Raw genomic sequence first — 15,221 nt, 5'->3', positions numbered from 1 at the left:
GCAGAGGTTCTGGTGTTTGAAGCTCCGTTTCTGTGTAGTGACTGACCCCAAGGAGTGCAGACATGTCACCCCCCACATCCCCACATCCCCACATCCCACGGCCATCTCGCACGGAGCCCTCGCGGCCGCCCTAGGGGTGCACGGAGCCCTCGCGGCCGTCCTGGGGGTGCACGGAGCCCTCGCGGCCGTCCTGGGGGTGCACGGAGCCCTCGCGGCCGTCCTGGGGGTGCACGGAGCCCTCGCGGCCGTCCTGGGGGTGCACAGCCGGGGAGGGGAAGCCAGGGGCTCCTGCGGTTCTGGGCGCTGTGTTCCAACCTGTTCAGCACTCATTTAGGTCAGGAAGACAATTCAACGGCTGATGCCCTCCTCAGAAACCGCTAAACAAAAATGTAACAAGAACGATGCCAGGATAATAGATGAATAAAACGTGCTGTATACATCCGAGGGAATGGTTTTCAGCCTTCAAGAGGAAGGAAATTCTCACACATGCTACATGGATGCACCTTGAGGACATTCTGCTGAGGGCATAAGCCAGTGAGAGATGGATGAAAAGGTCCTTATCTGAGGTCCCCCCATCGTCAAATCCACAGAGACAGAAGGTGGGACAGTGGCTGCCGGGCTGGATGGGGAGGGGTTATCTGAGGTCCCCCCATCCTCAAACACACAGAGACAGAAGGTGGGACACTGGCTCCCAGGGCTGGAGGGGGAGGGGTTATCTGAGGTCCCCCCATCGTCAAATCCACAGAGACAGAAGGTGGGACAGTGGCTCCCAGGGCTGGATGGGGAGGGGTTATCTGAGGTCCCCCCATCCTCAAACACACAGAGACAGAAGGTGGGACACTGGCTCCCAGGGCTGGAGGGGGAGGGGTTATCTGAGGTCCCCCCATCGTCAAATCCACAGAGACAGAAGGTGGGACAATGGCTCCCAGGGCTGGAGGGGGAGGGGCAGCTCCCGTTTCATGGGTACAGAGTTTCCGTCTGGGAAGATGAAAATGTACTGCAGATGGATGGTGGTGATGGTCACACAATATGAATGTACTTAATGCCACTGAGCTGTACTCTTAAAATGGTTCAAATGAACTTTATGTATATTTTACCAAAATGAAAAATATTTAAAAAACAAGAAAGAAAAGAAACATGCCTGTGGGGCAAGAAGCATGGGAAGGGCGGGGACAGGGGGGAGGGTAGGGGAGGGCGGGGTGGAGAGAAGGCAGTGCAGGGGCAGGGGGAGCACAGGGGGAGGGCAGGGTGGGGAGAAGGCAGGGCGGGGGCAGGGAAAGGGAAGGGGGAGGGGAAGGACACGGAAAGGGAAGGGGCAGGGGAAGGGCAGGGAGGGGAGAGCAGGGGCAGGGGAAGGGCAGGGAGGGGAGAGCAGGGGCAGGGGGAGGGCAGGGTTGGGGCAGGGGAAGGCAGGAGGAGGGTGGGGTGGGGAGAAGGCAGGGCGGGGGCAGGGGGCCGGCTGAGTACCAGCTTGAATGAAGTACTTGAGCACCCTGGTGAGCTGAGGGTCCTCGTTGACGTTAAGAAGGTGAGGGAAGGTCATCATCTGCCGCTCCTGCAGGAGAAGTGGAGAGGGTGGGTGTCACCAGTCCGCACCAGCCCACTGGGGAGAGCAACACTTCTTTCCCGTCTCTGTGCACCTTGTCAACCCTCCTGGGGAGGGAGGAAAGCTGAGAGGGGCTGGGGCATTGCTGATGGTGGGGTGGAGTCTCAGGCAGGCCAGCCGTCAGGAGTCTGAGTACATCTGGACTGGACAGTTCCAAGGAGCTGTCTCCCGGCTGCCCTCCCCAGCTGTCTGCATGCCCCGCTCTGGTCCCCTGCCTGGGCAGCCCCTCCCCATGTCTCCATGCAGCCTCTCATTCTCCCGAAGTGCTGCTGGCTGGCTGAGAATCAGATGTTGATGGCAAAAAGTGGGGTATGGCACGAACCCTCGCCTGGCAACCTGAACATGTCATTCGTCCACACAAGGACTGTTGTGGCGTAGGGATTTGACAGTAAACAGAACGGGGATGATTATGCAGCCACGAGGAAGACTTTTACAGCTTGAAATCCTCTCTGACAAAGAGTAAAGAAGGCAAAAACCCTTCCAATTTTTACTGTATATGCAGAACCCAAAATCACGTATTCCTCCATGTGACCCTACTTGACCCTTGAAGCTGAGAGTCCCAGCCACCACTTACACAGAACGTGACTCAGTACAGCCCTAACTGTCTGGTTTCCTGATGCCACAGACCCCACCCTGCTCCACCCCCCAGGCCCTGAGGCCGTAGTTAGGCAGTATGAGGTTCCGGAATCCCCAGCTCCAGTCCCCTCGTACTCCAGGTCTGATCCTCGACTTTGGGATTTTCCCAGGGCCTCGTGGCCATGGGGAGTGGGGTGGGGTGGAAGCCGGGGTGGCCAGGGGAGGCCGAAATTCACATCACAGCCCATTTAGGGTGTGATATCATGAGCGAATGCCAGGATAGACACCCGGCCTCACGCCCTGCCAGGCCCCGAGTCCTCCCCGTTTCCCTTGCTGGCATGCCCTGATGTTCTCTCCCTAGCTCTGCCAGTAGCATCATTACCAGTCACACGTTACACATTCACCAAAAAAGCCTCGCCACAGTCGGGCCTGGCCAGCCGGACTGCAGCCTGTGCCTGGCCCCCTGCCCTGGGCTCAGCCTCCGCAGGTGGCGGAAGTGAAGCTCACCTGGGCCTTCTCCAGCAGGTGTGCCCAGGTCACCTGATCAGGAGTCCCCAGCTGCTGCTCTGCCTGGAGACAGGCCGACGGCTCTGGAAGGAGGGAGGCATTTTAAGCAGCGGGTCTGTGGTGCCAGGGGGAGGCACGGGATAGCTAGTGTGTCTCCGGCCCTGTTCTCAAAGCCCAGGATCCCAGCAGCAGCAGGAATGCAGCATACTTATGCGTGAAGACGAGATCTTTCGGTAAGTCCTACAAAGAGGACTTTTAATTCCCCTCCTAATTCGTAAGACGTTAATGCAAGAAGGTCCTTTAAGGGGGAGGCATGAGTTCAGTGTTCTGTCTCTTATTTTTGTACTTGCTCAGGCTTGTGAGGGCGTTTCATGTGATTCCTTGCTACAGGGAATTGCCATGGGGTCGGGGGATTCGGGAAGAACCATAGGCTTACACTGTTTTCCACACAGTCCGTGTCTGTGCTTGAGAGCAGTGGGGGTTACGTGCTACGCATAGGTCCACATCTGGCATGTCCAGTTTTTGATGGTACAGAGATTTGTGACAGGCAGAGCCAGGCCCAGGCCAGCCACACACACGTGTGCACCGATTCTGATTTAGGGAGCGCTTTGTTGAGGCTGAAGCCTCAGCGAGTCGGGTCGTGTGCCTGGGAATGGGCCAGGTGGGGCTCGGGGCTGGCCCACCCTCTGTCTGAGCCTTTGGGTAGCCTGGCATGATGGGTAGGGCACGGGGCGCAGGAGGTTCTGCCACTACCCGAGGGTCCCCAGGAGGGAGGGAGCCCGTTCGATATTGCTGCTTTGATACCGGATGTTCATGCCAATTTCACCTCAGTAGTTTTGTTTTACCTTTTTTTCCATCTCATTTTAAATCATTAATGAGCATAAAACGATATATATCTTTATGCTGCCAAACTGCAGTCGAAGGTCTGTACCTATCACAGGGGTTCTCGATAATTGCGCACGTTGGAATCACCTGGGGCCCTTTAGCGCTGATGGCTGCCCGGGATTCTGGTTTGTGAGTTTGGGCGGAGCCCTGTCACCAGGTGGCTGGGATGCACAGCCAGGGTGGAGCTCTGTCTTGGAGGAGGTGGCCAATCCTCCATGGGCTTCCAGCGTCATCTCTCCGCAGGAAGCCCTCAGCGGGCAGATACCAGGTGGCCACTGTCCAAATCCGGTAAGGAAAAACATGCTGGGAGAAACAATGTTCTCAAAATAAAAATGAGGCTGGTCGCGGTGGCTCACGCCTGTAACCCCAGCACTTCGCGAAGCCGAGGCAGGAGGATTACTTGAGCCCAGGAGATTTGAGGCTGTCGTAAGTGGTGATCACACCTCTGCACTCGAGCCCGGGTGACAGAGCGGACCCTGTCTCAAATACTAAATAAATAAAATGTCAATAAAAATGAGAGTAAGGGCCGGGCGCGGTGGCTCAGGCCTGTAATCCCAGCACTTTGGGAGGCCGAGGCGGGTGGATCACGAGGTCAGAAGATCGAGACCATCCTGGCTAACACGGTGAAACCCTGTCTCTACTAAAAATACAAAAAATTAGCCAGGTGTGGTGGCGGGCGCCTGTAATCCCAGCTACTCGGGAGGCTGAGGCAGGAGAATGGCGTGAACCTGGGAGGTGGAGGTTGCAGTGAGCCAAGACTGTGCCACTACACTCCAGCCTGGGCGACAGAGCGAGACTCTGTCTCAAAAAAAGAAAAAAAAAATGAGAGTAAGATGACCATCTTAAAATGCAGGGCTATTGTTCCTCACAACTGCAAGTGAGTCTATGTTTATCTCAAAGTTTTTTTTTAAAAGGATGGAACCACAATATCCTGGACAAAGCCCCAGTGCTCCCCACTGTGCCCCAGCCACCCCTCAGATTCAAATCCAGGTGCTCTCTCCACCCCCGGCCCCAGGCTTCGGCCAGGTCAGACCCCCCCGTTGCTCAGGGCATCGGCCCCTGACTCGGTTTACCTGACATTATGGAGTTTCTGCATCAGGGCAGCAGCTTGCTGTTCTCCGCCCTTGACTTTCTCATCAGTGTCCAGGTGTTGACCACTGCTTTGTTCCGGATCTTTTAAGCCCTTTCATGTGCAAAGATGGACACACTCTTAGGCTTGGAGCCCCTTGCTGGAGCAGCAGCACCCCCAGGGCACACTCAGGTCTCCCCCCACCCCCCTCCCCCCCAGATGACTTGAGATTCCGCACCAGGTCTGGTTCCATTCAACCATTAAGACCAAAGTGACTTGAATCACCTGCACAGTTCAAATAAACACGTGCAGCTCAGCCAGGCCGGACCTCAGCCCCTGACGTGTCCTGGGACCTGAACACAGTCAGCCAATTGGGCTGACTTGGTTAACCTAAGAACCTGCCCAATCCCTGTGGCTGCTGAAATTAACTCCTGGCCTGGAGGCTGTCCGGAGGCTCAGCTCTGCGCCTGCGCCGGGCTAGGAGGAGCCTCAGAGGTGTTCTAGGTCACTCCTTCCGATGTCGTCAGAGAAAACAGATGCCCCCAAATATTGCATGGGATATACAGTAAAACATGCCTTGTTCTCTGAAATTTCAATGTAACCAAGCACCTTGTATTTTTATTTGCTAAATCTGGTAACTGTACCCCTTTCGTTTTACACAGGGGAGATGGAATCAGAGTTTACAAGTCCCACGGGCCGTGGGCACCATTTTCTCTTTCCTCTGTATCACATGGTCTCTTGTGTAAAAACTGGGAGCAACAGATTTGCATCTGATAAGCAGGGAGAAAACAAACGTTCTGGATACTGCTTAAGGCAAAATTCGATCTAAAGCTCTGAGCTTGGGCAGGGCATGGTGGCTCACACCTGTAATCCTGGTACTTTGGGAGGCCGAGGAGGGAGGATCACTTGAGTCTGGGAGGTTGAGGATGCCATGAGCCATGATTGTGCCACTGTACCCCAAGCTGGGTGACAGGGTGACACCCTATCTCAGAAAATAAACATAAAACCTGAGCTTGTGTCAGATGCTGGAAGAAAATGCCTCATGGTGTGCCACAATACCGAGGCTGTGCAGTGAGGAATGAGAAGGAAGACATTTGTCACCAACATGCAAGTGTGGCTGTGCTGAGAAGAGGGCCAGAGAAAAGACCAGAACGGGAGGCAGCTCCTGGGTGGCACAGTCGTAACCACAGTTCCCAAGCCTCACTCACACACCAGGCAGAACTCTGCTAGGCACAGTTCACACATGACCTCCTGCGGTCCTCTCCCCAGCGCTGTGAGTGAGGAATGCTGGCTCAGTGTAACAGGTGATAGGGGAGAGGTTCTATTTCTTGCCCGTGGTCACAGCTGCTAGGGCCAGACTCTGTCTGACCTCTAAGCCCATAGACTTGGTGAATGACATATCAGGGCTGGCAAGTAAGTTTCACCTCACATGCCAACTCCAGCTGTCCAGAACCAGGCCTGACAGTCCCAGTCTCCTGCCCGGACTCGGTGGGGAGCTGGGCTGGTGGATTCCCAAGGCCGGCCTTCACCTAAGGAGGGGTAGGCAGCATGTGGGGACGGTCCTACCATGGCCACAGACTCTCCTCTCCCCACACCTCCCTTTCTTAGAAGGTTCAGGAGAGCAGACTTGGAATGAGCTGCAGAGGCCGAGAAGCAGGAACTCGGCTTGGTGACAGCCTCCCGTAGTGCTGACCAAGTGGACCTGTCTCCCAGCCAGGTGGGTGGGAAGGAACCTGGCAGTGACAGCCCCTCCCTCCCTGGTGACTCCTGCGGCCATTAGGCCACCTCCACAGACTGCAGTGTGCAGAGTGGACCCTGGGAAGTGCGGTAACTCACAGTGTGGAGAGCTGGTCTGTGCAGGGGCTGCAGGGCTGCCCAGCGAGTGGCTCTGACCGAGGAGCTGTCGCTTACAGAGCTCATCTTCATTTGTCATTAGCACAAAAATCCCCTTGCCTGGCACCATGCCCTGTGTGACAAAAGGAGAAAGCTGTGAATAGCCGTGCTATTCGGCAGGAAAATACAGGGACAGATCAAACCAATCACATCAGGACCAGCATCCGTGCCGCCCCCATCCCTGAGCCCCCAGTTCTGCTCCCATCCAGGACCCAGTGACACAGCCCTGCCCTGAGGCTCCGGGTCTCCATTCTTTCCCTCGTGTTTTAGTTCCTTTCATTCCTCTCTCTCAGGTCGTTTTGTTTTCCTCCTGGACCCCCTTCCCAATGGCAACCCCTGCAGTCTAAGAGCACTGACAGACTTTGCTAGATTTAGAACGTAGAATCACCATGGATGATAAATATTCACAGACGTACCTTTCCGCATATCTTAATGTTGATAGAGTTTCCTCATAGCAGATGTCAGCTGGACTTACGGCTGCGATCTGTGAAAACAGCCCTTTCAGACTTTATTACTTATAGAGGAGTTTATTGTTATTAAAGCAGCTCGTATTCACAGGGCAGTTTGGCATCTTGTAATTTATGATATTGTTCCAAATTTACAGTTTAGAAATGGTGGCTTAGAGGAATGCCTGAGGCCACTTGCTGAACTAGGGCTCGAACCCACCCCTGCCTAACTCATACCTGTGCTGCCAGCTGTGAGACTGACCGCCCTCGGGACTGAGTCCTCCGTGGACTCCCTCAGGGGCCTGAGTGACGGTTGAATGTTAGTCTCACAGAGACCTTGCTCGTTTTGTGACAGCCACTTGTATGGTTTCAAGTCTGGCTGTTGACTTTATTTATACTTATATTTTTTTGAGACAGGGTCTCACTCTGTCACCCTGGCTGGAGTGTGGTGGAGCAATCATGGCTCGCAGCCTTGACTTCTTGGGCTCAGGTGGTCCTCCTGCCTCAGCCTCCAGAGTAGCTGGGACTACAGGCATGCACCACCACACTCGGCTAATTTTTGTGTTTTTTGTAGAGACAGGGTCTCTCTGTGTTGCCCAGGCTGGCGTTGAACTCCTGGGCTCAAGGGATATGCCCACCTCAGTCTCCCAAATTGTTGGGATTACAGGTATGAGCCATTGTGCCTGGCCTTGACTTTGGATTGATTGTTCCAGAATTCAGAAAAGTTTTCAACTCAGAAGCAAACTTAGTGATGATTGGGTGGGCAGGTCACTGAGGATGGCTGGGGAGGGTGGCTGAGGGTGGCTGTGGCAGCTGCCATGTGGCAGCACATCCTCTGTGGGCTGGGAGGCCCGGGACCCAGAGCTCTGGGAGCCCAGGAAGTAATTATTTACATTTGTCTAACTTCACAGCTTTTAAAGCTTGTTCAGTTACGCCATCTCATTTAATCATCATGGCAATATTTTCAGGTGGATTTTTATCACCACTAAAAATTAAGGCTGTAAGACATTTGTGTTAAAACTGGGATTGGCGCCATAGAGACTGGAGAGCTTGGCTGTCGGCCTTGCAGGTCCTCTGTTCTCTTTGCTTCTTGAGATAATGGATGCCACCCTCTGCCTCTCCCCAGCCTGCTCCTTTGTTAAAGTTTGTGGGTTCCTGAGATGATGGATACCCACCCTCGGCCTCTCCCAAGCACGCTCCTTTGTGAAAGCACTGCACTGCCCTCAGGCAGCCCCTGTCAAGTCTTGCAGGTCTGGGCGTCTCGGTGGCTTGGCACACATCTGCTGAGACCCGCTAGAATGAATGTTGTAGGTTAACGTTCAAAGAGCATCTTACAGGCCTTCTTGTGTCCCAGGTTTTTGGGGAGATGTCCCGTTGAGGCCCACAGGTAACTGACAACCAGAAAAACTTTAAAATGAAGTATTGAAAATGGTCAGGATTGAGTGATAAAGAGTAAGGTTGTGTTTTACTGTGGATTTTGGAGAGAAATGCATGGAACTGGTCCCGACAGGGAGCATTTCTCTCCTAAGCAGGACAGCAGAGTGGAGGCCAGCGCCAGGCTGGGGGCAGAGTTCACCCCATTTTGTCCCTCCCTGCAGCTGAAGCAGAAGAGCAGAGTCCTGATTTTAACACATTCCACACTGTACCCACTTGGCAAACATTCGATAATGGGATTCCAGAGCCTTTGCTGAGATAACGCGGTGCAGCTGCTCTCCAGGGTGAACACACAGTCACACTGATTTCCAGCCTTGCCGGGGATGACTGCTAACTTAGAATAACATGACATTGCTAGTTGTTTTTTTTTTTTAATGGTACTAGTTTTTTTCCTGATAATAAAAGTAACATATATTCCTTGTAGAGAACTTAAACTACAGAAAAGAATAAATTTAAAAATTAGTAATACAGAAACATTGTTTGAACATTGTACTAGAGTACCAGAAGTTACAAGATAATGGTAGGTCATCATTTGTTAGTCCTGAGGGGGAAACCAAACAAGGCCAGGTGCAGTGGCTCATGCCTGTAATCCCAGAACTTTGAGAGGCCGAGGCAGGTGGATCATCTGAGATCAGGAGTTCAAGCCTGGCCAACACAGTGAAAACCCGTCTCTACTAAAAAGAAAAAAAAATAGCCAGGTGCATGCGTCTGTAGCCCCAGCTACTCGGGAGGCTGTGGCAGGAAAATCGCTTGAACCTGGGAGGCGGAGCTTGCAGTGAGCCGAGACTGCGCCACTGCACTCCAGCCTGGGCGACACAGCAAGACTCCGTCTAAAAAAAAAAAAAAAAAAAAATTGCTAGGCTAGGTCACTGCAAAGTCCTGTGTTATATGACAGGTGTATTGGGAATAATTTAATCACAACAGCAACAACAACAACTATAATAGCAGAATCCGTGTGAAATGTTGTAAGAAAGCTATTTTACCAAAGCGGTTCTGCTGTTCCCACCCAGAGCTGACTGGAGCAGTTTGGTCAGAACAGAATCTCTGTATGGAATGTGCAAGACCTTCTTCCCCATAGCTGCGTCAGCCAGAACACTGAAAGAAAAAGAAGATTCAAGACAGAAAAAGAATGCCTCAAGAAGAAATCCACCTCCCTTGGGATGAGTTGGAAATGGCTCCCACATCCCCTCTTTGGCCCCATAAGCCTGACGATCATATCCAATAGTAGAGATGCCTTCTGTCATCGATGCTGGAGTAAGCTAGCTAACCACGGGCCTGACTCCTCCGAAATCAACCCTAGAGAAGCCATAACCTAGAGAAGGAAGCCCAGGTCTGAGGAACAAACACACCCACACCTGCGAGGAAAACACGAAGAGCCTGCAGGCTACCATAGTTTGTGTGTAGAGAATGAGCTGCAATTCAAGGAAGGAGGTGCCAGGCCTGGCAGTGTGCAGATAGGTTTGGGGGGTAGTTTTAGGGTCTTTTCTTGCCTCTCTCTCTCATGCTGCCTTAAGATCCCATAAAGTTAGGACCTCGTCTGACCACAGCCTCAGGATAGGGGTGAGTGAGAAGCCCCTGCCCTGCTCCAGGGGCCACAAAGAAAGCAGTGTTGGCACTGAAGACAGCAGGGAAGAGTGCAGGGAAATCCCACCCGTGAGAAATTATAACCACAAACAGGACGGGCACGGTGGCTCAGCCTGTAATCCTGTAATCCCAGCACTTCGGGAGGCTGAGGTGGGCAGATCACTTGTGGTCAGGAGTTCAAGACCAGCCTGGCCAACATGATGAAACCCCGTCTCTACTAAAAATACAAAAAAATTAGCCAGGCATGGTGGTGCGTACCTGTAGTCCCAGCTACTCGGGAGGCTGAGGCAGGAGAATCCTTTGAACCCAGGAGGCGGAGGTTGCAGTGAGCCAAGATTGTGCCATTGCACTCCAGCCTGGGCAGGGACTCCGTCACCAAAAAAAAAAAAAAAAAAAAAAAAAAAAATCACTACTCCATAAAGTCATGAAGGCCAAGGGCTTCCAAAGAGGAGGAAAAGAAATAGGTTTACACTCGGATGCAACAACATAGTGAAACTGGAGAACACCAAAAACAAAGAGAAAAGCTTAAAAGCAGCTGGGGAAAAAAGACAGATTATCTTCAAGAAAAAGCAGTTAGACAACCAGTTGACAATAGAATTCTTTCTGTGTGGAAAGAAACTACTACCCATCTAAAATTCCATACCCAGCAAAAATGTCTTTTTAAGAATGAGCCGGCTGGCTGCGGAGGCTCACATTTGTAATCCCAGCACTTTGGGAGACCAAGACGGGAGCACAGCTTGAGCTTAGGAGTTCAAGACCAGCCTGGGCACCATGGAGAAACCCTGTCTCTACAAAAAAATACAAAAATTATCTGGATGTGGTGGAACACGCCTGTGGTCCCAGCTACTTGGGAGGCTGAGGTGAGAGGATTGCTTGAGCCTGGTAAGGTAGAGGCTGGAGTGAGCTGTGATTGTACCACTGCACTCCAGCTTGGGTGACAGAGTGAGACCCTGTCTCAAAAAAATAAATGAGGTAAAAATAAAGATATTTCAACCTAACAAAAACAGATTGCCACCAGCAGATTATCACTAAAGGAAACCCTGAATAATACACTTCAACCAGAAGGAAACTGATCTTGGATAGCAGCTCTGAGGTACAAGAATGAATACATTTAAAAAAAGATAAATGTGAATGAACACTGTGTAAAACAGTGATAATGTCTTTTGGGTGAAGGAAGAATGGAATTGAAATACATAAGAAAGAAACACATAACAATGACATATGTAGGATGAAGAGTCTTGTATTATCCAGGAGGATTTATTACATTTAGACTTTGACCACAGATTTAAGAGCCAAGAAACAGAGTTAAGTATATATTAGCCGGGCACAGTGGCTCACACCTGTAATCCCAGCACTTTGGCCGGCCGAGGAGGGAGAATCACTTGAGCCCAGGAGTTCGAGATCAACCTGGGCAACGTGGTGAAACCCCATCTCTACAAAAGCTACAAAAATTAGCTGGGCATGGTGGTGCACGCTGTAATCCCAGCTACTCAGAAGGCCGAGGTGGGAAGATCGGTTGAGCCTGGAAGGCAGAGGTTGTAGTGAATGGAGTTCACACCACTGCACTCCAGTCTGGGTGACAGAGCAAGACTCTGTCTCAAAAAAAAAAAAAAAAAAAAAAAAAAGCGAAAAGCATATAGACGACCACTGGGGGAAGGAGGGACTACTCAACAAATGAAACTGGAAAGATTGGTAATCTATAAGGAAAAAGGATGAAAAGGATGCCTACCTTACATCAAACACAGAAATCAACTCCGGACCATAGGAACTTAATGTAATATAGGTGGTTACCTTTCTAACTCTAATTTTCTTAAACAGGAAACAAATGCAAAGCATAAACCATAATCATAACTTCTGCTCATCAACAAAACCTTAAAGTGGAAAGACAAGCTACTAACTGGGAGAGATACTTACAATACGTTTACTTGAGAAAAGAATAATAAATACGTAAAGAATGCCTACAAGTCAATACAAAGGCAATAACTCAAGAGAATAATAGAAAAAAGTAACAGGCATCGCAGGAGGAAATATATTGCTAAGAAACACATAAAGATGCTTAAACTCGTCAGTAACCAGGAATATCAAGACCATAGTAAGATTTATTTGCACCAATTTAATTGGTAAATATAAAGAAATCTGATAACATCAAGTCTTAGAAAAGATGTAGATCAATCCGATATCTAATACATTGCTGCTGGGAATGTAAATTGGTCCAACTATTTTGGAAAAGTTTGTTAACATCTTTCCAAATTGGGTATTCATACACCTTCTAACCCAACAATTTTAGTTATTGTCTATACTCAAACTTCAATACAGTCATACATCCCATAACCATGTGTTGGTCAACGACAGGCTGTATACACAGCCATGATGAAAATACCATATTTTTACTGTATCTTTTCTACGTTTAGATACACAAGTACTTACTGTTATGTTACAGGTGCGTTAGACCCTGCTGTGGCTAAAGATCTAGAAGGCATATCAGTTTTCTCTGTCAGGCTTCCTATGTTGCCCACGTGCAGGGCTCATTGCTCTGCAGAGCGCTGGGAGCCCCTTCATGTATCGAAAGAGAAACTGGAGCACAGAGCTCTGATGCACAGTTGGCTGTTTCAGCTCTGACTCAGGGAGGAAAGAAGGATGCCAAGGCTCTGTCACAGCGGAGAAGTCTAATACCAGAGTGGCACAGAGAAGGATTCCAGGGATCAGTCAGGGTGTCCTGTACCTATCTGAGTAGAGATGATTCAAGGATGGGGACATATTCCAGGAAATTGCACAATCTTCCCCTGGCAGCTTCAGAGGACAAGTGAAAATAGTGCAGTATAGTCAAAGAAGCAATGAATTTAGGATGAGGAACCTGAAGTTTCTGGACCAGTTTGGTCACTACTTAGTTACATGTCCTTAGGAATGCTTGTCACTTAACCTAAACTTTCTGGGTTTTATCCTCATTGCTCAAACTAAGCAACAACACCGAAGCTTCTCTAATTTGCCTTCTGATGCCAAATCGGTCAAAACTGAGGTCAGCAGCTACCGTGACGAAAGTAAAATGGTATATTGGGTGAATGTTTGAAAATTTCAGATTTTATATTCTGTAAAGTTATTTACTTACTCTATTTCAACACCACAAAATCTTGAAATTTGGAAGGTAACGAAGGAAGCTTTGAAATTTGTTGGCAAACCCGGAGTAGTATGGTTTCAAATACCACTCCAACCCAGCACCTGAGGTCGGGCAACCTCACAAAATAGAGTTTCTAGGTAGCAGGTGTTTGCTTTGGTTTTGCAATAGCATTTCTCATAACAGAACTGAAACTGTATAGATTACAACACTCCAAAGTTATTTTTTTAACCTAAAGAACCCTACTTCTAGCACCTCCTCTGAAAGAATATTTTGCTCCAATGCCACGTGCAACAAACTTATTTAGACAGTATCAACTCTAGCCCTTAATAGGTTCGAGGACAAGTTTACTGCTTCCTTTCTACACACTTAAGTTACACTCTCTTCTCCTGTTCTGATGACTCTAAATCTTCAGCCTCTCCCAGCATTAATGTGTGAGTCAACATTGCAGACCTGAGAAAGGTTTCTAGAATGGTAACCCAGTGTTCTTTAGAACTGGAGAATTCCATTTTCCTTTTCTGGCTTTAGTGTTAATGTCTGGGAAGGGAGGCTCATGATAAGATAATAAAAATGAGAAAAGAAGATCTAGTTCATAAAATGACTATACTCCACGTAAGTTTGTAACTGCACAGTGTTTTGTTGTACGGCTCAGAAATGAGCAAGTGTTAGTATTATTAGGCACACATCACATTCACAGCTTCGCGCAGAGACGGATAGTGTATTTGGATATATGGAAGTCATCCAAATGCGTTGCTAGAACATCAGGCCTATGTTTGTTCTGGTAGAACCACAGAGACTCACACAAAGTTCTGACCCTACCACTCTGGTCTGGGCTGAGACCACCCCAAAAAATCATCTAGAGAATCAAAGGGGCTCACGTCTCAGTTGCATTCTATGTAAAAGATAAAGGGGCCATACTCTCCACTGCAAAGAAGCATTAGTAAAACTTCCCGCACCCAAATTATAATCCGGCAACCCTAGCTTCAACTAAAAAGATTGTCCCCAGAATCTAAAAGCTTACTATTGTTCTTTCTTGGAGTCCAAAATGCTTAGCAGTTCTGCAGTTCACATACAAAACTCAAAACTCTTTTTATCCTGTATTCTGTGAGTTCCTTGATGATAGTAATTGGGTCTTATTCATCACTCTGTATCCTGTGGCTCACACAGAATCTGGCAAATTGCATATATTCAATAAATGTTGAATATCTAATAACCTCCTTATTAATATAACAAATATTATCAACATTCTGTGCACATCAATGTCCCATGCTGCTACTGTAGTCAGGAGTTATTTGGCTGGGAAGTGGAAAGTGTTCACAAACATGATGCTTATCTAATAAAATATCACTGAGCAATAAGGAGAAATATTTTAAATAGATTTGAAGTTGTGAACAAATAATTTAGAGTCCAAAAAGGAAAAAGAAAATTAACTCTGTCTTTTATCCCTAGAACTCAGAAACTTTACTGGATTGGTCAACAAAGACAAACTTTTTATTGTATAAAACAGTAGAATTCATGGAAGGGATAATTCTTTTGGAACAGGCTTCTTGGTTACTTGCCTTAGTAAAAGAAGTATCTTGAGGGCCTGGAGAGTTCATAAACATAGTTTTCTGTACAAGTGAAGATCTGTAGTTTGGCTTAAAAATCCTTGCATGTAGTTTTGCTTGGCGTGGAAAGTTATTAGGAGACAATCCTTTATCCTGTTCTGCAAGCAATCAAACACATGATCTCCCTTCTAGCCATTCCTCATCCAGTACATGGGCATTTCCAGCCTCCTACATGTAACACTTCAAACTTCCTCTGGGCGTCTGCTTAGAGCTATGTGATGGCCACAGTTTGGGCAAAGCCCTTCTTTCTTTTAAATATAGGAACTGTTACCAAGTTTGGTGCAGGCTTGAGGAATAATTACATAAAAATGGGCTTCCACGATGGTGAATCAGCATGCTGATTTCTCTTGGCAGGAAGCTCTCAGGGAAATGTCTGTGAATCATTTAAAGATGCTCTCTGGTGGATAGAGAAACCGCAGTCCAAAAACAGATGGGTGTATATTTGCTTTGTAAGCAAAGGGCATGTATCATACTCGCATCTAAAACAGTGTCCACATCTTTG

At 48.9% G+C, this 15,221-nt stretch overlaps 1 protein-coding gene across 1 annotated transcript in view; it reads right to left on the bottom strand.

The window, feature by feature from the left end:
- Nucleotides 1-130: 130 nt before the first annotated feature.
- Nucleotides 131-15,221, bottom strand: part of LOC129394312 (kinesin-like protein KIF28P) — a 102,475-nt gene continuing 87,384 nt past the window's right edge. The window contains 7 exon segments of the mRNA XM_063596438.1: nt 131-315; nt 1,468-1,555; nt 2,690-2,772; nt 3,729-3,877; nt 4,648-4,747; nt 6,480-6,609; nt 9,400-9,511. Of these exon segments, the coding sequence (XP_063452508.1) occupies nt 131-315; nt 1,468-1,555; nt 2,690-2,772; nt 3,729-3,877; nt 4,648-4,747; nt 6,480-6,609; nt 9,400-9,511 (847 nt within the window).

Source organism: Pan paniscus, chromosome 1 (assembly GCF_029289425.2).
Source record: "Pan paniscus chromosome 1, NHGRI_mPanPan1-v2.0_pri, whole genome shotgun sequence".
In the NCBI taxonomy this organism is placed as follows: domain Eukaryota; kingdom Metazoa; phylum Chordata; class Mammalia; order Primates; family Hominidae; genus Pan; species Pan paniscus.
Note: the sequence above shows the minus strand (reverse complement) of the source record. Positions and strands in the feature narration are given on the sequence as shown.